The 19,177-nt window shown below is 42.3% G+C and overlaps 1 protein-coding gene and 2 long non-coding RNA genes across 3 annotated transcripts; 2 read left to right on the top strand and 1 right to left on the bottom strand.

Moving 5' to 3' along the window:
• LOC308314270 (kelch domain-containing protein 3-like) lies at positions 1 to 4,974 on the bottom strand. Its single transcript, XM_080761811.1, has 3 exons — positions 4,755 to 4,974; positions 1,111 to 2,144; positions 1 to 445 (listed from the first exon to the last, which is right to left on the bottom strand). The coding sequence occupies exons 1-3, from the start codon at positions 4,782 to 4,784 to the stop codon at positions 379 to 381; spliced, it is 1,131 nt and encodes a 376-aa protein (XP_080617937.1). The 5' UTR covers positions 4,785 to 4,974; the 3' UTR covers positions 1 to 378.
• Positions 4,975 to 12,991: 8,017 nt separating this feature from the next.
• On the top strand, positions 12,992 to 15,122 carry LOC308313567. The gene is made up of 5 exons (XR_013963894.1): positions 12,992 to 13,543; positions 13,693 to 13,760; positions 14,170 to 14,233; positions 14,707 to 14,757; positions 14,935 to 15,122. It is a non-coding gene; the product is annotated as an uncharacterized lncRNA (long non-coding RNA).
• Positions 15,123 to 15,695: 573 nt separating this feature from the next.
• On the top strand, positions 15,696 to 17,782 carry LOC308313568. The gene is made up of 3 exons (XR_013963895.1): positions 15,696 to 15,813; positions 16,545 to 16,625; positions 17,680 to 17,782. It is a non-coding gene; the product is annotated as an uncharacterized lncRNA (long non-coding RNA).
• Positions 17,783 to 19,177: the final 1,395 nt, after the last annotated feature.

Genomic DNA, 19,177 nt, shown 5'->3' with positions numbered 1-19,177 from the left:
ACCGGAGCGGTGGTCACCTCAGCACCGGTTAGTGGTAGCCTCAGCACCGGAGCGGTGGTCACCTCAGCACCGGTTAGTGGTCACCTCAGCACCGAAGCGGTGGTCACCTCAGCACCGGAGCGGTGGTCACCTCAGCACCGGAGCGGTGGTCGCCTCACCACCGGAGCGGTGGTCGCCTCAGCACCGGAGCGGTGGTCACCTCAGCACCGGAGCGGTGGTCACCTCAGCACCGGAGCGGTGGTCGCCTCAGCACCGAAAATCCAGACTATGAATGAGCCTTTAGTTGTAGTAAGAGTCTTATTTAACCCATTCTGGGCAGGAACCCCTTGTGGTGTTTTAAGCATTACGTTATACTGTAGCTATTGAAAAATAGCAGATCTACAAGTTCAAATGTCTCCAAACAGGCCAGGAGGTGTTCAGGAAGCGTTTTGCGACGGCTCTGGACCTTAAGGAGAAACAAAGACACAAAGCCACGATGTCGTTACAGGCGTATGCAAAGGCACTCTACATGTACACATAGTTTCATTATATAGATATTCCACTGATATGTTCTTAGCTTACGTATGATTCATGGTAACTATTTCTTATTTATATGATGTATTGCCATGTTTAAGATCTATAAGGGTCCATTTGGTTACCAACTCTCCATCGTTTAACTGGGGACCACCTGGAACCCCATCAGGGAGCATATTAATTTTCCGGGCGAAAGATAAACATTGCGAGTTAATGCTAACATAAGAGCTAATGCTAACATAAGAGCCAATGCTAACATAAGAGCTAATGCTAACATAAGAGCTAATGCTAACATAAGAGCCAATGCTAACATAAGCCGTTTCTTATTTACAATGCAAATAAAAACTACATGAACCCGTGGACTTGCGCTCCCCTCTACCGATATTGACGCCAGACTTTGGATTTGCTCTATCCACACTTTTCCTGGGCTGTGTGCGCTCCAGTTCCTGTTCATTTGATCCAATAAAAGCCAATGAAACTGGTCAGATGACCAATGATATCCAATGAAATCAACAGGAACTGGAGCACACACAGCCCAGGAAAAGTGTGGATACTCCAAAATTAATGCAAAATAAACCGACATTGCAGAAAGTATACCTGGGTGGGGGGTCGGTCTCGTCGGTCAGGGTCATGGCTGCCAGCTCCTCCCTGAGGACGCGCGGGAGCTCAGACGGCTCCAGACCGTGCCGAAGGACCGCCAGCTGGCACAGCGTCTTCAGACTAGGACTGAAGTCCAAGATGTACGTGATGTTTCCACCGCCGAAAAAAACATCGTCACCAAAGACGACGACGCGATCTCCCACCACGCAGCAGGTTCCCCCGAACATGGGAAAGTCCCCCTTGGGCTCAACCTTCTTCCAGGAAAGGGCCTCTGGACGGGATTTCAACAGCGGACTCATCCGCGTCGGTATTCGACTACAGTCGCGTTCGCCGAATGTGTACAGCTCTCCGTCGTAGGCGAACGCTACCGAATGTGGCAGTGGAAAAGGCATGCTCAGCCAGTGGCTGGTCTCCGTGTCAAAAACTCTCATGGTGTTTTTGTCGCGGACGTCACCGCTGCCCGACCCGAAAAAAAACATCTTTGTCCCGATGACGGCGACAGTGTGACCGTACGAAGCGGGCGGTGCGGTGCCTCGGGTTTTGGTCAGAGACCAGACCATCGTGGTGGTGTCCAACTTGTAGGTGTTATTGGTCTGCTTGTCGAGATCCGTCAGTCCTCCGTAGACATACATGGCCTTCCCGGAGACAGAGGCCGAGTGGAAGTACCTGCCCGATGGAACGCTCCCAGAAGCCTCCGTATGGAGCCACGTGTGGGTGTCCGTGTCAAACGCATGAAGCTCGTTATGGCAAAAATCTAAGCCCCTCCCCCCAAAGATGTATATGACGTTGTCGACCGCCGCGCCGGTGTACGCCGAGCGATTTGTGGGAATGTCGGGGTTGTCTTTATAGCACGCGTCGTCTCGGGGAAACACTTTGGTCCATTTCAGAGACACTGTGTTGAAGACGTGCACGTTGACGTAAAGGTCATTCTTCTCACCTCCGAAGGAGTACACCTTGTGCCCCACGGCAACGTGGCAGACCCCCAGCGCCTCTGGCGCGCGCAGCTTCACCGTGCACAGGACGTCAGCCATCTGATGGAAGACAAATCAGACATGTCTGAATGAGTGGTGCTGTGCTGTGCTGTACTGTACTGTACTGTACTGTACTGTACTAGCTCTCTTCCCCTGGCATCTGAGTGTGTGTGTGTGTGTGTGTGTGTTATTTCATGCGAGGGCAGGAAGTAAAGACGGCAGCAAAGGGCATTAGGGCTATGGACCAGAGCCTTAATTCAACAGCAAAGGGCATTAGAGCTATGGACCAGAGCCTTAATGCAACAACAGCAAAGGGCATTAGGGCTATGGACCAGAGCCTTAATTCAACAGCAAAGGGCATTAGAGCTATGGACCAGAGCCTTAATGCAACAACAGCAAAGGGCACCAGAGCCTTAATACAACGGCAGCAAAGGGCCTTAAGGCTATGGACCAGAGCCTTAATGCAATGGCAAAGGGCATTAGAGCTATGGACCAGAGCCTTAATACAACGGCAGCAAAGGGCCTTAAGGCTATGGACCAGAGCCTTAATGCAACAGCAAAGGGCATTAGAGCTATGGACCAGAGCCTTAATACAACGGCAGCAAAGGGCCTTAAGGCTATGGACCAGAGCCTTAATGCAATGGCAAAGGGCATTAGAGCTATGGACCAGAGCCTTAATGCAACAACAAAGGGCATTAGAGCTATGGACCAGAGCCTTAAAGCAACAACAAAGGGCATTAGAGCTATGGACCAGAGCCTTAATGCAACAGCAAAGGGCATTAGAGCTATGGACCAGAGCCTTAATACAACGGCAGCAAAGGGCCTTAAGGCTATGGACCAGAGCCTTAATGCAATGGCAAAGGGCATTAGAGCTATGGACCAGAGCCTTAATGCAACAACAAAGGGCATTAGAGCTATGGACCAGAGCCTTAATGCAACAACAAAGGGCATTAGAGCTATGGACCAGAGCCTTAATGCAACGGCAAAGGGCATTAAAGCTATGGACCAGAGCCTTAATGCAACAACAGCAAAGGGCATTAAAGCTATGGACCAGAGCCTTAATGCAACAACAGCAAAGGGCATTAGGGCTATGGACCAGAGCCTTAATGCAACGGCAGCAAAGGGCCTTAGAGCTATGGACTAGAGCGATTCTTTTTCCAAGTGCTAGAGTTTGGAAGCACTCGTCATGAGTCACTGAACGGCCCTGTACCACCCGTTACAGGATCTCCTCCCTGGTCAACAAAAACACCGTGAAGACCCTAACAGGAGCCCTCGTACAAGGTTTCTTTGACTATGCATCCACCTCTTGGTACCACAGCACCTCAAAGGCCCTTAAAACAAGGCTCCAGACCTCACAAAACAAACTGGTCAGGCTCCTACTTGGCCTCACCCCCCGAACCCACCTCACCCCTGCCCACTTTGACAGGCTGGGATGGCTTAGGGTCGACGACAGAGTACAGCATCTTGCAATGGGTCTGGTCCACAAGATTCGCTACACCACCAAGATACCCATGTACCTGTCTAGATACTTCCTTAATGTAAACAAAGTCCACACCCACAACACCAGAGGGAGTGCAACAAACCATGTACAACCCAGATTCGGCACAAACAAGGGACTAAATTATTTTCGCTCCTATGCTACCAAAATGTGGAACGCCCTACCAACAGTCATTAAGACATGTGAATCCCTTGACTCCTTCAAAACCGCTCTCAAAGGGCACCTACGGATGGCTGCAATTCGAAACTGGCCTCTGTAAAATCTGAATCCTCCCCCACCCCCCCCCCCCCTTTTTCCCCTCACTGTACATGTATCTTTTCCCTTTTTGCTTATATATGATGAATTCCTGTTCTGTTCTTTAACTACATAGAAGTGTCTATTTGTATGTCTCTATATGTTTTGATGAATTGAACAATGTGGACCCTGTTGTAAACAAGTGTAATGCTTAATTGGGTCGTCCACTCACAGTTAACAGTCTCTGTATTGAGTTTGTGCTTGAAATGTTACTGTAATTCTACAAACTGTTATTAAATATTTCAATCAATCAATCAATCAATCAGGAGGCAGCAAGCCATTAACAAAAATGAGTGCTTCCAAACTGCAACCCTTCGAAATACCTGCAGAGGATGTCTTGACAGAAAGTATCTCATAACATCTCTACGGAGTATTTTTATGAAAAACAAGCTCGGCAGATTGAAAGAGGATAATTCAAGCTTGGACTACTAGCTGCAATGTTGGTGAGTTTAACGTCATTTAAGACAAGCAGATCGCAAACGCAAATTGGATGAGTGGGGGAGTCAATGGAGGGTATTGCAACTCTAGATTCATCCCATTATTTAAAAAAAATCTAGAGTTGCAAATTGCGGCTATGGCTCAGAGTGCTTCCACTAAGGAAAGTAGGCTTTCTAATGACACTACCCGCTTTTGTTTTGGTGAGTAGCAAAAACGTTCTTTTTATTTCCACTAAAGGTCTGCGTTCAAGCGAGCCCCGGAAGTCGAGAGAGTAACATAGCTCTAAATGTAAGAGACAGGAAAACCTCGGTTACTGAACACACACTATAGCAATGATTACTGTCACAATGTAGAGCTATTTAACAGTTATTTTAACCAAAGATAGTATCTTACCCTACTTTTAATAACGCAACGTAAAGGTGAATAAACAGCAACGTTACCTCTGGTTGGGAAAGCTGGCTGTTGGTCATAAAAACAGGTTTAGCGCGTCTCTGCAGTCAGTGCTTCCTCCTTCCTTCCTCACTTTGATGTAGTTTGTTTATAAAAATCAGATTTAAAGTGTTTCATAGAGTTATAATGTTTGGTTTATCTGTGTCTCTCTGGAGTGCTTCTTCCTCCTTCCTGCCTTCGTTTTATGTAGTTTAAATGTTTATTAAAACAGTCTGTGGATCTGTCTTTCTCCGCACTGTTTATATAAAACAGTAACGCCTCCTTCCCAGTGTTGCCAAACAAGCAACCCTTTCTATGAAAACAAACCCAAAAGAAAGAATATATGCAAATAAACAACTACACTTTAGATACAAGACCAAATAAACAACTACACTTTAGAAACAAGACCAAATAAACAACTACACTTTAGAAACAAGACCAAATAAACAACTACACTTTAAAACAAGGCCAAATAAACAACTACACTTTAGATACAAGACCAAATAAACAACTACACTTTAGATACAAGACCAAATAAACAACTACGCTTTAGAAACAAGCCCAAATAAACAACAACACTTTAGAAACAAGGCCAAATAAACTACTACAGTTTAAAAGCAAGACACTCTTTGAAAAATCTGCAATCCACAGCTATAAGCGTCTTTACAGAAATAAGCACAAAGCCGCTTTTAATAAGCAGACATGGCAACACTGCAAACAAACCTACCGTGCTGCTTTTTCTTCTTGTGGTTTCGGGCAGACTGGATGCCTTCCGGCACGTTGCTGCCCTCTACAGGTCGGGATTAGAACTCCTTTGGTATTCTCCACTGAAAGTTATTTAGGTAGTTACAGTCTGTGATTGATTGACATTCTTATTTCACAGTAACGTACAGAATGGGTACATTTAAAACGAATACCGAAACTGTTACTTTATGGACGACACCATGATTAAGCATTTACACTGGTTTACAACATGGTCCACCATTTAGAGACGTACAAATATACACTTCTATAGATAGAAATCAGGAGATCATCATATGAAGAGAATAAAAAAGGTAAAAACACATTATATGGGGGACGAGCGGTGGGGGAGTGCTATAGCTCATGTTGTCGTTCTTTTAATAAAAACACAATTCTTAAAGAATATGTCTTATTATTCAAACTGTGTACTGTTCTGAGGCCAAATAATAAACTATTTTATAATAATAATAATAATACATTTTATTTATACTGAAGAAAACAGCAGCACCAGATTCCTGGTGTGTGTGTGTGTGTGTGTGTGTGTGTGTGTGTGTGTGTGTGTGTGTGTGTGTGTGTGTGTGTGTGTGTGTGCGTGCGTGTGTGCGTGGCTCCAGAGGCAGATACAGTGATTAGTTTCGCCAAGCCAGGCTAGACTAGAGTGACCAGTCGGACCAGTTACACCTCTCTCACTCTCTGTCTCTCCACCCACGCCTATTTTGAGAGAGAGGGAGTGTGTGTGTGTGTGTGTGTGTGTGTGTGTGTGTGTGTGTGTGTGTGTGTGTGTGTGTGTGTGTGTGTGTGTGTGTGTGTGTGTGTGTGTGTGTGTGTGTGTGTGCGGGCGGTAGAGTTTATGCTATCTGCGTGCTGGTTGTGGTGGGTGTGGCCGGTTCTGAGCCACATTCACACGAAAATGACCGGGCCGAAGTTTTGCCCCATGCAGTCCTGCCCTGGTTGTTAAAGGAGAATTCCATGCTATAGAATGCTTTCTTATCTTTCTTACCTTTCTTTGTAGTTGTTACGTCCCCACCAAAGAGGTCCAGGTGTTTTTTTGTGCAAAAACTCCTTATTGGCTATTTTCCCTACCATAAGCCCTCAATGAATTGCATTGCATTGAATGGGAATTGAATGCGGCTATGGGGTGTTATACTAATTCGCTTATTTCCATCGAAAGAAGTAGTAAAGTGTGCCGCTTGGGATATTATTTACATTATGAAGAGAGGATATATACAAAGAAATTATAATTTTGAGCGATGTAAATAAGCGAATTAGCACAACACCCCATAGCCCCATTCAATGCAATGCAATTCATTTAGGGCTTATGGTAGGGGAAATAGCCAATAAGGAGCTTTTGCACAAAATAACACCTGGACATCTTTGGTGGGGACGTAACAACTACAAAGAAAGGTAAGAAAGCCTTTTAGCATGGAATTCTCCTTTAATACATTGTGCCATAATTGTGGCCTTGTTTTGGGGCTCCTTGACATAAAAAGGGTTGAGAACCACTGAGGGTTCTAGCCGCTCCTGTATTCAGCTATTAGTGTAGATTTATGTCTTACACAAACATTACATTCACATTGACAATGAATGGCTGAATGTACGTCCTATGTGGACAAGCAAATCCACACGTTACGTCACCATGATGTACGATGATAATAACGACCCTCACTTCACACAAGTGTGATTTTTTTCCTGAACACTTATAGGATTCAGAAGACATTCGTGTAGAAACTGCTCTCAGGTGGAAATGGGTTTAAAAACCTGGTGTTATTGCATGGTAAAGGAACATTTTAAGCTGTATAGTATTCAGTATGACTTCTAGAGAGTGAGCTAAACATGAAAGCATATGCAGGATACATGCATGCAAAGATAGAATTGCACTGTGTTGGATTCAGAAAAGGCTGCGTGGGGGTCAAGTGAATAGAAACCAGTGCAAAGCACAGACTATAGTTCATCTAGCCTCAGTGTAACGGAATGTTACATTATGTTCTACCAGCCTGTTATGGCGAGAACTAATAAGTTGGAAACTACCCTGATTCATTCCTCCTCCCACCCCATCCATCAACCTAGAGATAACGGGTTACTGGAGCTACTGCGGGAAACGACAGATTCTCCCTCCCAGTTCGCAGGTGTGAAAGTCCTTTGTGTCTGTTTGTGCTTGCTGAAAGGTTGTGTTGATATATATATATTTTTCCTTGATGAGACGCAGTAATGAACTCCATTGCTGTATTTGACTGTATATAGGTTTTTGTTTATTCTTGTTTTCACTGTTTATTATTTATTATTTATTTATATGTCAATGATCAACTATGGACTGTTATAGGCCTACAATGTACACAGCATTCATTATTATTATTATTATTATTATTATTACAATGTACACAGCATGGCCAATCCCTTGCTTCATAATAATAAAACATCCATTCAATTTGTGCCGACCCTGTGTGATAACCCTGGCCTAGTGTAATGTTATTTTAATTTAATTAATTTTGTTATTTATTCTGAATGGCCTGTGTATTAATTGCAGCTTTAATGCAACACTATTCAAACTGTGGGTAATTGATTGAAAACTTTATTTCAGACACAATGGGTCCATATACAAACAGGGAAAAAACAGCACAGAGGTATAGCCTATGTATCAGGCTATAAAACATATAAACATTGTTTCCAGAAACATGAGGAAAATATTGCATCACTCTGTGTGATCCCTGTTAAGGCCATAATTAATACATTCTTTGATTCCTTCAGTCTACATATGAATTGATTTGAAAAGCATCATTATATCATGGTGACATAGGGTTAGGGTTAGTTTCTCAAAAGCTCTGTTTCGCATGACTACACAGATCCACTGATCCGGATATTTTGGAAAATCTTCACTTATTTATCCGTTTCCAAAAACCTCTGTTTGAGTGGCAGAAAACGCTGTTTGCGTTTGGCTGAAAGGCCCAAACACACAAAAGAATTTACGTTTTGCAAAAGATTCATATAGGTGTAACCTAGGCCTAAATGGCAGCCTCTGGTGGACAGTTCCCACTCTTTGCATCCCCAATGAGACACAGGTGTTTGCCATGATACCACTTAACTCATTAGCCAATCACAGTTTGGGTGTGCCCTATATAAGCAGCAACTCAGTCTACAGCCTTTACTCAGGCCACATGCAGCTCTCACTGAGTCTACTCTACAACGCCAACCTTGAACTATGTAAGACTTTGTTCTGTCTTGATTGTAATTTGCTTTGGTTATGTTTGGTTTTCTTTGCCATATTATGTTGAGTACTCTGCCATAATACAATGTTCCAGTGACTAAATGCTAAGTGCTAATTTGTACCTGATAATTCTGTTGATATGAGTTACATTTGATTTACTTTGAAATCTAATGTCATTCATACAGTTCTTTATTATGTTAATGTATTTTGTTTGTAGAAACCGTGGCCTAATGGAGAAATAAACTGCCATAGAAGATATCGTTATGGTTGTTCTAAAGATGCTTTAATCACAGGTAATGCACCTTGGATATTTTAACATGCTTCAGTTGTAGGCTACTTATGTAGTAAGAATTATTCAAAGTCTGCAGAGCTAGTTTAGGAAGACTATTCAAAGGAGGGCCAATTCCTGATCAGCTGATCAGTCACATGTTCACTTCATCTGTGACTGATCAGTCACATGTTAACTCCATGTGATTGGGCGGGGCTATTTAAAGGCCCACCTGTGAACTGTCTTCTCCAGCTCATTCTTGTAGTACTCCTCTGGTAAGCTGCTCTGTGCCCAGCTCTATGAAGATCTGTGTGCTTTATTTTGCTAATGATGCTTACTTACTACTACAGCAGACGATGCTTATTATGTTATTGCTGCTAACACTTCTGCTCTCAGTCATGCTAAAACTAATGTGTCTTTACTGCTACTGCTATCAATATTTCTAGCATTAAACTAAAGCTTTTCACTTTTATTTCTACTACTTAACATTAACATGTGCCTCATTTGTAATCGAATACTAGGGACATCATAGATTCGGATTTACTCTGAAGAACCCATGGTGTTGCCACCCTGCTGTGTACTGTAGTCCCCTCTGAAGAACCCATGGTGTTGCCACCCTGCTGTGTACTGTAGTCCCCTCTGAAGAACCCATGGTGTTGCCACCCTGCTGTGTACTGTAGTCCCCTCTGAAGAACCCATGGTGTTGCCACCCTGCTGTGTACTGTAGTCCCCTCTGAAGAACCCATGGTGTTGCCACCCTGCTGTGTACTGTAGTCCCCTCTGAAGAACCCATGGTGTTGCCACCCTGCTGTGTACTGTAGTCCCCTCTGAAGAACCCATGGTGTTGCCACCCTGCTGTGTACTGTAGTCCCCTCTGAAGAACCCATGGTGTTGCCACCCTGCTGTGTACTGTAGTCCCCTCTGAAGAACCCATGGTGTTGCCACCCTGCTGTGTACTGTAGTCCCCTCTGAAGAACCCATGGTGTTGCCACCCTGCTGTGTACTGTAGTCCCCTCTGAAGAACCCATGGTGTTGCCACCCTGCTGTGTACTGTAGTCCCCTCTGAAGAACCCATGGTGTTGCCACCCTGCTGTGTACTGTAGTCCCCTCTGAAGAACCCATGGTGTTGCCACCCTGCTGTGTACTGTAGTCCCCTCTGAAGAACCCATGGTGTTGCCACCCTGCTGTGTACTGTAGGCCCCTCTGAAGAACCCATGGTGTTGCCACCCTGCTGTGTACTGTAGGCCCCTGCCCCAGCCTCCGATGCTGATTTTGTCCATTCTGATTGATCTAAAGAGGCTTTAATCAAGGTAATGCAGCTTGAATATTAACATTTACATAGCTTAAGCTGTATTTATGTAGTGAAAATGATTCAAAGTCTGCAGAGCTTGTTCAGGCAGACAACTGAGAGGATGGCCAATTCCTGATCAGCTGATCAGTCACATGTTGACTCCATGTGATTGGGCGGGGCTATTTAAACTCCCAACTCCGCCTGTGAACTCTCTGCTCCAGCTCATTCTTGTAGTAGTTCTCCTCTGGTAAGCTGCTCTTTGCTCTGCTCAATTACTGTTTGTCTTATATGATCATGATGCTAATGTTTACTACTACAGCAGCCATTGCTAGTTCTGTTATTTCTGCTCTCAATCATGCTAAACATGTGTCTTTTAGTGCTGCTAGCAATACTTCTACCCATATGCTCCAACGTTGCAGCTGTAGGGCAAGCTTGAATTATAGCCTCTCAATCTGCAAAGCATTTGTTTCATAAAAATACACTGTAGACATTTTCTAAGTGACGTTGAGCTACTTTCTGTTTGTAAGCACTTGTTTTTAATTAATGGGTAGTGCTGCTGCCTCCTGCATTGTGACAATTCGAAACGGGTGGTAGGCATGGCTGTTCAGTGACTTCCAAAAGTACCCGACATTACTTGTAATTTGTATTTTAAATTGCTTTCTAGAAGCGGATGAGATATTGACTCTTCAAACTATTGTGCAGGGACACTTAAAATAAATACACATTTTGATATTGCACTTTTAAATATTCTTAAAAGGATCCCTGGTCAATAAGAAATATGCCTTAAAACATATACTTAACCCTCTGTAACGAAAATCTTAAAATAGAAACGCCTTAAATATTGTATTTCTTAGATAAATCTTTCACTCAATAAGAACTGCTCCTTTTGCAAGTTGAATATGTCATATGCATAATATGCTAATACAAAAACAGCTTAATTGATATAAGCATCAAAGCAATATTTTAAGTACTTTTTATTAGCAAGTGCATTCCATAGCGCTGGACCACACATGGACATCATACACCTGCGACGGGAACAGTTCCTATGTAGTAAAAGATTATCTATTTATGAAAGAAATAAAATATTTAACAGGTTTATATTTTAGTTATAGATGGCAAGTATAATGTTAAGGAATATTTGTCTTATTAGCCAGAGATCCTTTTAAAATGTTTCTATTACTGTGAGTGATATGGTCAGCTTCTGATGTCTTTCTTTCTTTCTAGATGTAGATGGAGATGACTGTAGATGCTGCTGGAACACTGAACCTGGTCTCCTGTGTGAACCACCCCATCCTGGCTGCTGTCCATGTGGACATTATGAGTGTTTGTATAGAGAGAAGCATGGCTGAAGAGCTTTGCATATCAGTCGTTTCTTGCTGCTGCCAAAGTCAAATTGTGATATCTGTAGTGTTTAGTTCATGGCCGCTTATGAGATGTAGATATAAGTACACCTGACTGGTGGAATAGCCTTGTGATACATACTGGGTGTGCTCTTTGGTCGTTCACAAAAACAAACAAACAAAAAGCTGCACAAAAATCACACAAATCAAGGGATGTCCAACAGTCGGTGTTGGATATTGTCCAACTCCTAATTGCCAATATCAACAGATACCGATATATATATATATTATATGCAGGCTTTTTCCAGTGGTGGAAACATAACTCAAACTTTTTACTTAAATAAAAGTAGGCAATACTGCAATATAGAAATACTCCGTTACAATTCAACATGTACTCTAGTAAAGGTACAAAGGTTTTGGTATAAAATGTACTTAAAATACCAAAAGTAATTATTAATAATGACTCATTATGCAAAATGTCTCATCTAAAATGATCTAATCTCTCAGCTCAAGTTTTCAAGTGTATAAAAATATTTTGAAAATAGCAGATCTACAAGCTCACATGTGTGTTATTGTATTGTGAGCTTGTAGATGTTTTTAATGTAAAATAATAAATAAAGTAAAATTAAGGGTTAGGGTTATTCATTTTTAATGCCTTTATCGGACATCCCTAACAAAAACATATATCAAACGTGTCAATACATTTCAAAGAATGCCACAACTTCACCAATAAATAAATAAACATCCACATGTTCCATAAATTAAATGCCACAAAGGTTTGCCGAAAAAATGAAGAAATTACAAAAAATACGTTTCTTAAACATCTTCTGCCGTATGTCCATAGAACTTCAGCTCTGTTGCAGGCTGCAGCAAGCCAGTACAATGTGTCATTGTCTAGGTCACCTAAGCCACGATCACCATTCGGTGGCCGGTATTTGGGGCAAATGGTCATTACGTGTTCCACAGTCTGTAGTGGATCCTCGCATTCACAGTGGGCACTGTCCGAGATGTCCCACTTCTGCTTTGAGGGTTGTCCACTCCTTGCAGGGGAGGTGCTGGCAAAGAACATATTTGGGGTCCTCGATGTATTCCACTGGTCCCTCTGTCTTGCCTTCACCCAGGATGCCTTGGAGGTGTCGGCTGGTGTTGTGTGGAGCAGTTCCTGGGCCTGTGTGGCAAAGGGGCATAGTGACTTGAGGCACGTGTGCTGTGGCAAAGGTCGCCGTGACTTTGTGTGTGTGTGTGTGTGTGTGTGTTGTGGCAAAGGGCACCGTGACTTGAGGCACGTGTGCTGTGGTGTCTCTGACGACCTTGTGGAGGAGATGGCTGGGATTCACTCAGCTGTGCCTTCTCAGTGAGGGCCAGCGTGGCTGCTTCTCGTCTGACCTCTGTAGGAGTGATTCCAGCGAGAACAGGCAGGCAGTTTGTTTGGGGTGGCCCATCCGGTGTTGAGGGCAGCATCCAGCTTCTTGACATGAGAGCTACGGCTCCAGACTGGGACACAGTACTCGGGTCGTCTGCATAGCCAGACTTCATTGATGTTGTTGCAGGGAGGTCATGGATGTAGCTGTTAGTGTTGAACAGCAGTTACTGGTGAGGAACCGAAAAGCTTCACAAACATGCCAAAAAATTCTAGTTTTGAACCTTTTTAATCTAGTTTATTTTCAAATAAATTTGTTTTTACTGTTTTGTGAAGCAACTTTGGGTACCTTGAAAAGTGCTATATAAATTGTATGTATTATAAAAAAAACAGACACACAGCAATTGTCGCCACACAGACATCACAAATTCCTATTGGCAGCAACAAGTGAGTGATGTGCAAAGCCATTCATAGACTCTAACCACCATGTCTTCATTCCAGATGCTGCGAGGCTCAACCGGAGCCCCTACAGGTGGACATCTGCAGTTCTCGCTGTCCATGGATGAATCTGCATGGGGGGCTCTGAAGGCGGCTCAAAGTAAGAAACCACTTAGACTTTTCTATTACTGTGAGTGGTATGGTCGGCTTCTGTTTTAAATGTTCTCTATACATTTTGTGTATGATGTGAAAGGACACAATGTATGTATATCTGGCTCTTGGTCACTTAAATTAATCTTTCTTTCTTAGGGTGGATGGGTCGTGGTAGACGTCGTGGAAGGACAGAGATCCGTTCCTCTGAGGACTTCTGATGAGCTGTGAGTAGGAATATTTCTTGTTGGGATGGATATCTGTTGTACTGTTATGGTACGAAGTATAGCATGGCAGTATGATTCCTCCTAGTGGCACTGGTTGAATGTCTGTCAGCTCTCCAAGCTAATCAAAGTCTTAATGACACTTTTTTTTAACCACTTCAACCCCAGCATCTCTATTCTGGGGGGAGCGTTCAGCCAAATTAGCAGATCTACAAGCTCACACCGCATTGCAACGTGTTGTGAGCTTGTAGATCTGCTATGTTTGGCAAAACAATTTGTGTAGAGTGAAATCGGAGCATATACCAAATGCTCTCTTTAAAGGTCTGTTTTATCAAATCTATAGAGGGTTTAAGTGGTTCTGAATATGCAGCTAAACAAAAGCTAATTTAGTCCTTATTTCTTTCTTTCTTAGGACGGAGATCTGTGTAGATGCCGGATGACTTCGGACCTGGGCCTGCCCGGTGAGGAACCGCACAGTAAGAACCGCTCTAGGCCTTTCACGATTATGAGGTTTCTTTTTACTGGACGATTATTGTCGCTCAATTAAATATTTAAGTGTGGCCCGGATGGTTAGCTCAACTGTCTGGGCACCTATGCTGCCAAGCCAGCCAGATGGTGTGCTGCGGGTTCGACTCCCGACGGCCTTTGCCGCGTGTCACTCCCCATCTCTTCCCCCTTTCCTGTCTATATACTGTTCACTATCAGTAAAGGCATAAAAAGCCACAATTGATCACGTCTAGGAATTTCAACAATTTAGGCAGTTCTCACATCCAGAGTGACTTACAGTAAGCAACAACACATAGTAATCCATCAAATTCATAAACAATTGTCATCAAGAATAAGAAGTATAGACTATCCAGACTATTGGCGGCAACAACAAGGGAGTGATGTGCGAAGCTCTTTTCTATGAAGCCATTCATAGACGTTAACGGCCATGTCTTTCTTCCAGATGTACTGCAGGTCTCTCCAGGAATCTGCATTCCTCTGAAGACGACTCAAAGTAAGACCCTGTTAGGCCTGTCAAAAAGAACCCTAACTGAAACGTTTATTACTGTAAGTGATATGTTTAGCTTCTGTTTAAATGTTCTCTATAAATAAAAGTTTTATGTATATATGTTGTGAAAGGATAGAATATATATCTGGCTCTTGGTCACTCTAATCAATCTTTCTTTGTTAGGATGAAGATCGCGGTAGACGTCGCTGGAACGCGGCTGCTGGACAGGGAGTGCACACACACACGCACACGCACACATACACACACACACACAGAAAGGCTAATTTGGTGTGTTTTTTTTTCTTTGTTAGAATGGGGAGATCGATAGACGATCTGATGTTCCCTGGACAGAGATCCGTTCCAAAGCTCCCCCCCCCGGGGGCTTCCTCAGAGGACTCTGATGAGCTGTGAGTAGGAATAGTTCTTGCTTGTTTCTGAGGATGGATAACTGCTTTTGTACTGTTATGGTACGAAGAATGGCATCATTTACAGTAATCCAAATGTTTTAAATATTTTAGGATAAATCTAAATCTGCACAATAGTTTGAGAGTCAATATCTCATATCATGAGCGTGCCTCTTGGTCTTTGTAACAACTTGAATACAAATTACAAAAGATGTTGAGGACTGTACATGTGTTGATGCCTCCTAGTGGCACTCTGGTTGAATGTCTGTCAGCTTTCCAAGCTAATCAAAGTCTTTGACACTTTTGTTAACCACTTCAACCCCAGCATCCCTATTCTGTTCAGCAAAAATAGCAGATCTACAAGCTCACACTGCAACGTGTTGTGAGCTTGTAGAGCTAATGGTTTCTTTCTCTCTCAGGATGGAGATCATAGACACAGCTGGAGGCTGGAGCCTCTAGAGATGGAGATCTGCAGGTCTGTCCATGGATTGGAGGACTTCGGACCTGGGCCTGGATGGATGGGAGGACGGAGGACAGATCTGGGTAGACGCTGGAGGACTTCGGACCTGGGCCTGGATGGATGGGAGGACGGAGGACGGAGATCTGGGTAGACGCTGGAGGACTTCGGACCTGGGCCTTCTCAGTGAGGAACTCAACGGTACGAACCGCTTTAGGGTTAGGGCTTTTTTAGGCTTCGTAAAAAGCCAATAACCGTCCGTTGCCGATAATTGGTCGATCCCTATTCTTAAACGTTACTGTAAGTGCATGTGTATGTTGTGACAGGACACGCGCACACACAGCAAAGCTAATTTGGGCTGTGTGTCTTTCGTTCTTTGTTAGAATGGAGATCTCAGCCGATGCCTGAGATCCGAAGCTTTCCCCGGGTGTCCGGGTTTCCGCTGAGGACTTCTGTGTCGCTGGGAGGCTCGGACGGAGCTAGAAGGTTCGGTAGACGCCACTGGAACCTGTTTAGGCCTGTCAGAATTTAAGGTTTTATAATGGCCGATTTTAATTGTCGCTCAAATAGTAAAAGTAACAATTTAATTGCGTCATACTAACATTCTAAATAAAACTTTGGCTTTTGTAGGCTTTGTAAACAAAAAGATGCACATGGCATAATTCAATAACTTTATACACAAACAAAGTGACACATTTAGAGCTTGTAGATCGGTTGCTTGCATTATTTCTTTAAAATGTTTGACAATATATGAACATTTTCAACATGGAGACGATTATGACTCTAAAAAAGTATCTCAAATACTTGGCGATTAGGTAATTGTGACAGGCCTAAATCCTTCTAGTTGTGTTTTTTTATATCATGTTCTGTAATCAGTTAGGGTTGACTATAGACTTTTTTTAGGAATCATCATGGAATCATCATTTTTTTAGGATCATCATGCCGGTGAAGAGCACGTTTCTAGCCGATGGAGCAACTATTTCTGATCACCTTTGGAGTTACATCACAGCAAGGTAACTATACAACACACGCACACACTATGATCATGACATGACATCAGCTTGTGACTGCAACTTGTTCCTGTTCGCAGATGACTCGGCACTGCTAGTCTCGGACAGGAACAAACTGCAGGTTGAAAAGGCCCTCAGCTCTGAACTCGGTAGAATCTGCACCTGGCTCGCTGATAACAAACTATCTTTACACCTGGGAAAAACTGAATCCATTCTCTTTGGATCTATTAGTAATCTCAGCAAGGCAAATGACTTCTTGGTTAGAGTTGGTGACAATGTTATCACACGTAAAGATGAAATTGCCTACCTAGGTTCCATCCTGGAGGCTAATCTTTCCGGTGATAAAATGGCCACCAACGTAATCAAAAAAGTCAACCAAAGAACAAGATTCCTTTGCAGGATCTCCTCACTGGTCAACAAAAACACCTTGAAGACCTTAACAGGAGCCCTCGTACAAGGTTTCTTTGACTATGCATGCACCTCCTGGTACCACAGCACCTCAAAGGCCCTTAAAACTAGGCTCCAGACCTCTCAAAACAAACTGGTCAGGCTCCTACTTGGCCTCACCCCCCCGAACCTACCTCACTCCTGCCCACTTTGACAGGCTGGAATGGCTTAGGGTCGACGACAGAGTACAGCATCTTGCAATGGGTCTGGTCCACAAGATTCGATACACCACCAAGATACCCATGTACCTGTCTAGATACTTCCTTTATGTTAACAGTCATTAAGACATGTGAATCCCTTGACTCCCTTTTTCCCCTCACTGTATAAGTTTATTTTCCCTTTTTACCTCCTTTATGATGAATTCCTGTTCTGTTCTTTGACTATATAGAAGTGTCTTATTTGTACGTCTCTATGTTTTGATAAATTGAACATGGTGGACCCTCTTGTAAACAAGTGTAATGCTTAATTGGGTCGTCCACTTTACAGTTAACAGTCTTTGTATTGAGTTTGTGCTTGACATGTACTGTAATTCTGCAAACTGTTAATAAATATTTCAATCAATATTGTTTTATGAACAAAGTAGTAATGAGCATTTCTTTCTTTTCTTTAGGACGTTGCTGGTCTCCTGTGTGGCTCCATCTGGAGGTCACCAGGGTTCTGAGTCACTCAGATCCTGACTGGTAGTGGTGATATGTAGATGTGATCAATCAGGGCTCTTTAAAAATAATAAACTATAAAATAATAAACAAATATAAATAATATAAAAAAATGGATAAAACGAATGATAAAAATAGATTGTAGAAAAATAAAATTAGTAATAGCATAGTAATGGATAAAATAAATATAATTAGTAATATAGACAATACATAAAATAAATTAAATTATCAATATAGTAATGCATAAAATTAGTAATAACGGTAATGCATAAAACAAATACAATTTGTAATAGCATAGTAATGCATGAAGTAAAATTAGTAATAACATGGTAATACATCAAATAAATACAATTAGTAATATAGTTATACATAAGATTAGTAATAACATAGTAATATATAAAATACAATAGTAATACATCAAATAAATAAAATTACTTTGTATTGTAATTATAGAATGACTTAAAAAACAAACAAATATCCATCACATCTACATATCACAACCAGGCTATATTGCCAGCAGTCAGGTGGACTGTAGACTCACTACAGCTGTCACAATGTGATATACATGTGTTTTGACCCAACTGGCCTCCAAGGAGAGGCGAGCATGGAGCCGGACATCTGATGATACACGAGAGAAGACGCCATAGTCAAAAGAAAATTGTAATATGTTTCATGTTGATTGTAATTTATTCATGATGCCATATATCTGTAAATATTCATTTTCTTGTTAATAAATTATTGCATTTATACCCGGGTGTCCGTTATGGGTCCATTATCCCTAGATCAAATGGTTCATAAGGATGAGGAATACAGTGGTACGATTTACATGTTTAAGGAATATTTAGTTAACGTATAGGTTTCACCAGGTCTAAATGGGCTAAAAGGAGGCCTCAGGTCTTCAAAGGTTTTCACCCCAAGGTCTCTACAGAATGACCTGGCTTATTAATATTAATGCTGACAATCTCCCAGAACAGAGCCATGCCACCAAACATGAATGTTTGAATATTGTAAAATTACTGTATGCAATTTTAAATTGTATTACATTTTTCAGACCAGACTGAATTTTAAGTAATAAGACTTGTTTTTAAATTGGCTTGTTGTAGTGTGGTACTTTTCCTCCAGGAAATGACTCTGTACTCCTTTGAAAACTTTAGAAATCCAGTTTCTATATTTGTTTATTGTCATTAAATGTTCTGATGCAAATGGACCTCAATGTAAACGAGTCTTTAATAATGCTTTTCTGGGTTTTATCAGAGCTTGTGTTGAACTGCTCTTTCTACAAACTTAATGACTGTCACTGACGGCGGACGCCGTCACTACCTAATGCAGATGCTAACACAATTCTACATGTAGGGTATAATGTAAATAAGGACACAAATTGTAACAAATGCATTTATTGAAGTTAAGGGGGGACATAGCCGCAATTTGCAACTCTAGATTTTTTTTACAATT

The sequence above is a fragment of the Protomyctophum bolini genome (assembly GCF_963924005.1).
Source record: "Protomyctophum bolini genome assembly, chromosome: 4".
Lineage (NCBI taxonomy): Eukaryota > Metazoa > Chordata > Actinopteri > Myctophiformes > Myctophidae > Protomyctophum > Protomyctophum bolini.
The sequence above is the reverse complement of the archived record's forward strand: the minus strand, read 5'-3'. Positions and strand labels throughout refer to the sequence as shown.

Bases quoted from the DNA above. Each gene is read 5' to 3' on its own strand.
- LOC308314270 (XM_080761811.1), bottom strand. From the start codon at position 4,784: ATGACCAACAGCCAGCTTTCCCAACCAGAG. The intron at 2,145-4,754 runs GTAACGTTGCTG...GTCTTCCATCAG, and splicing joins GCCAGCTTTCCCAACCAGAG to ATGGCTGACGTCCTGTGCAC. The intron at 446-1,110 runs GTATACTTTCTG...TTTCTCCTTAAG, and splicing joins GAGACCGACCCCCCACCCAG to GTCCAGAGCCGTCGCAAAAC.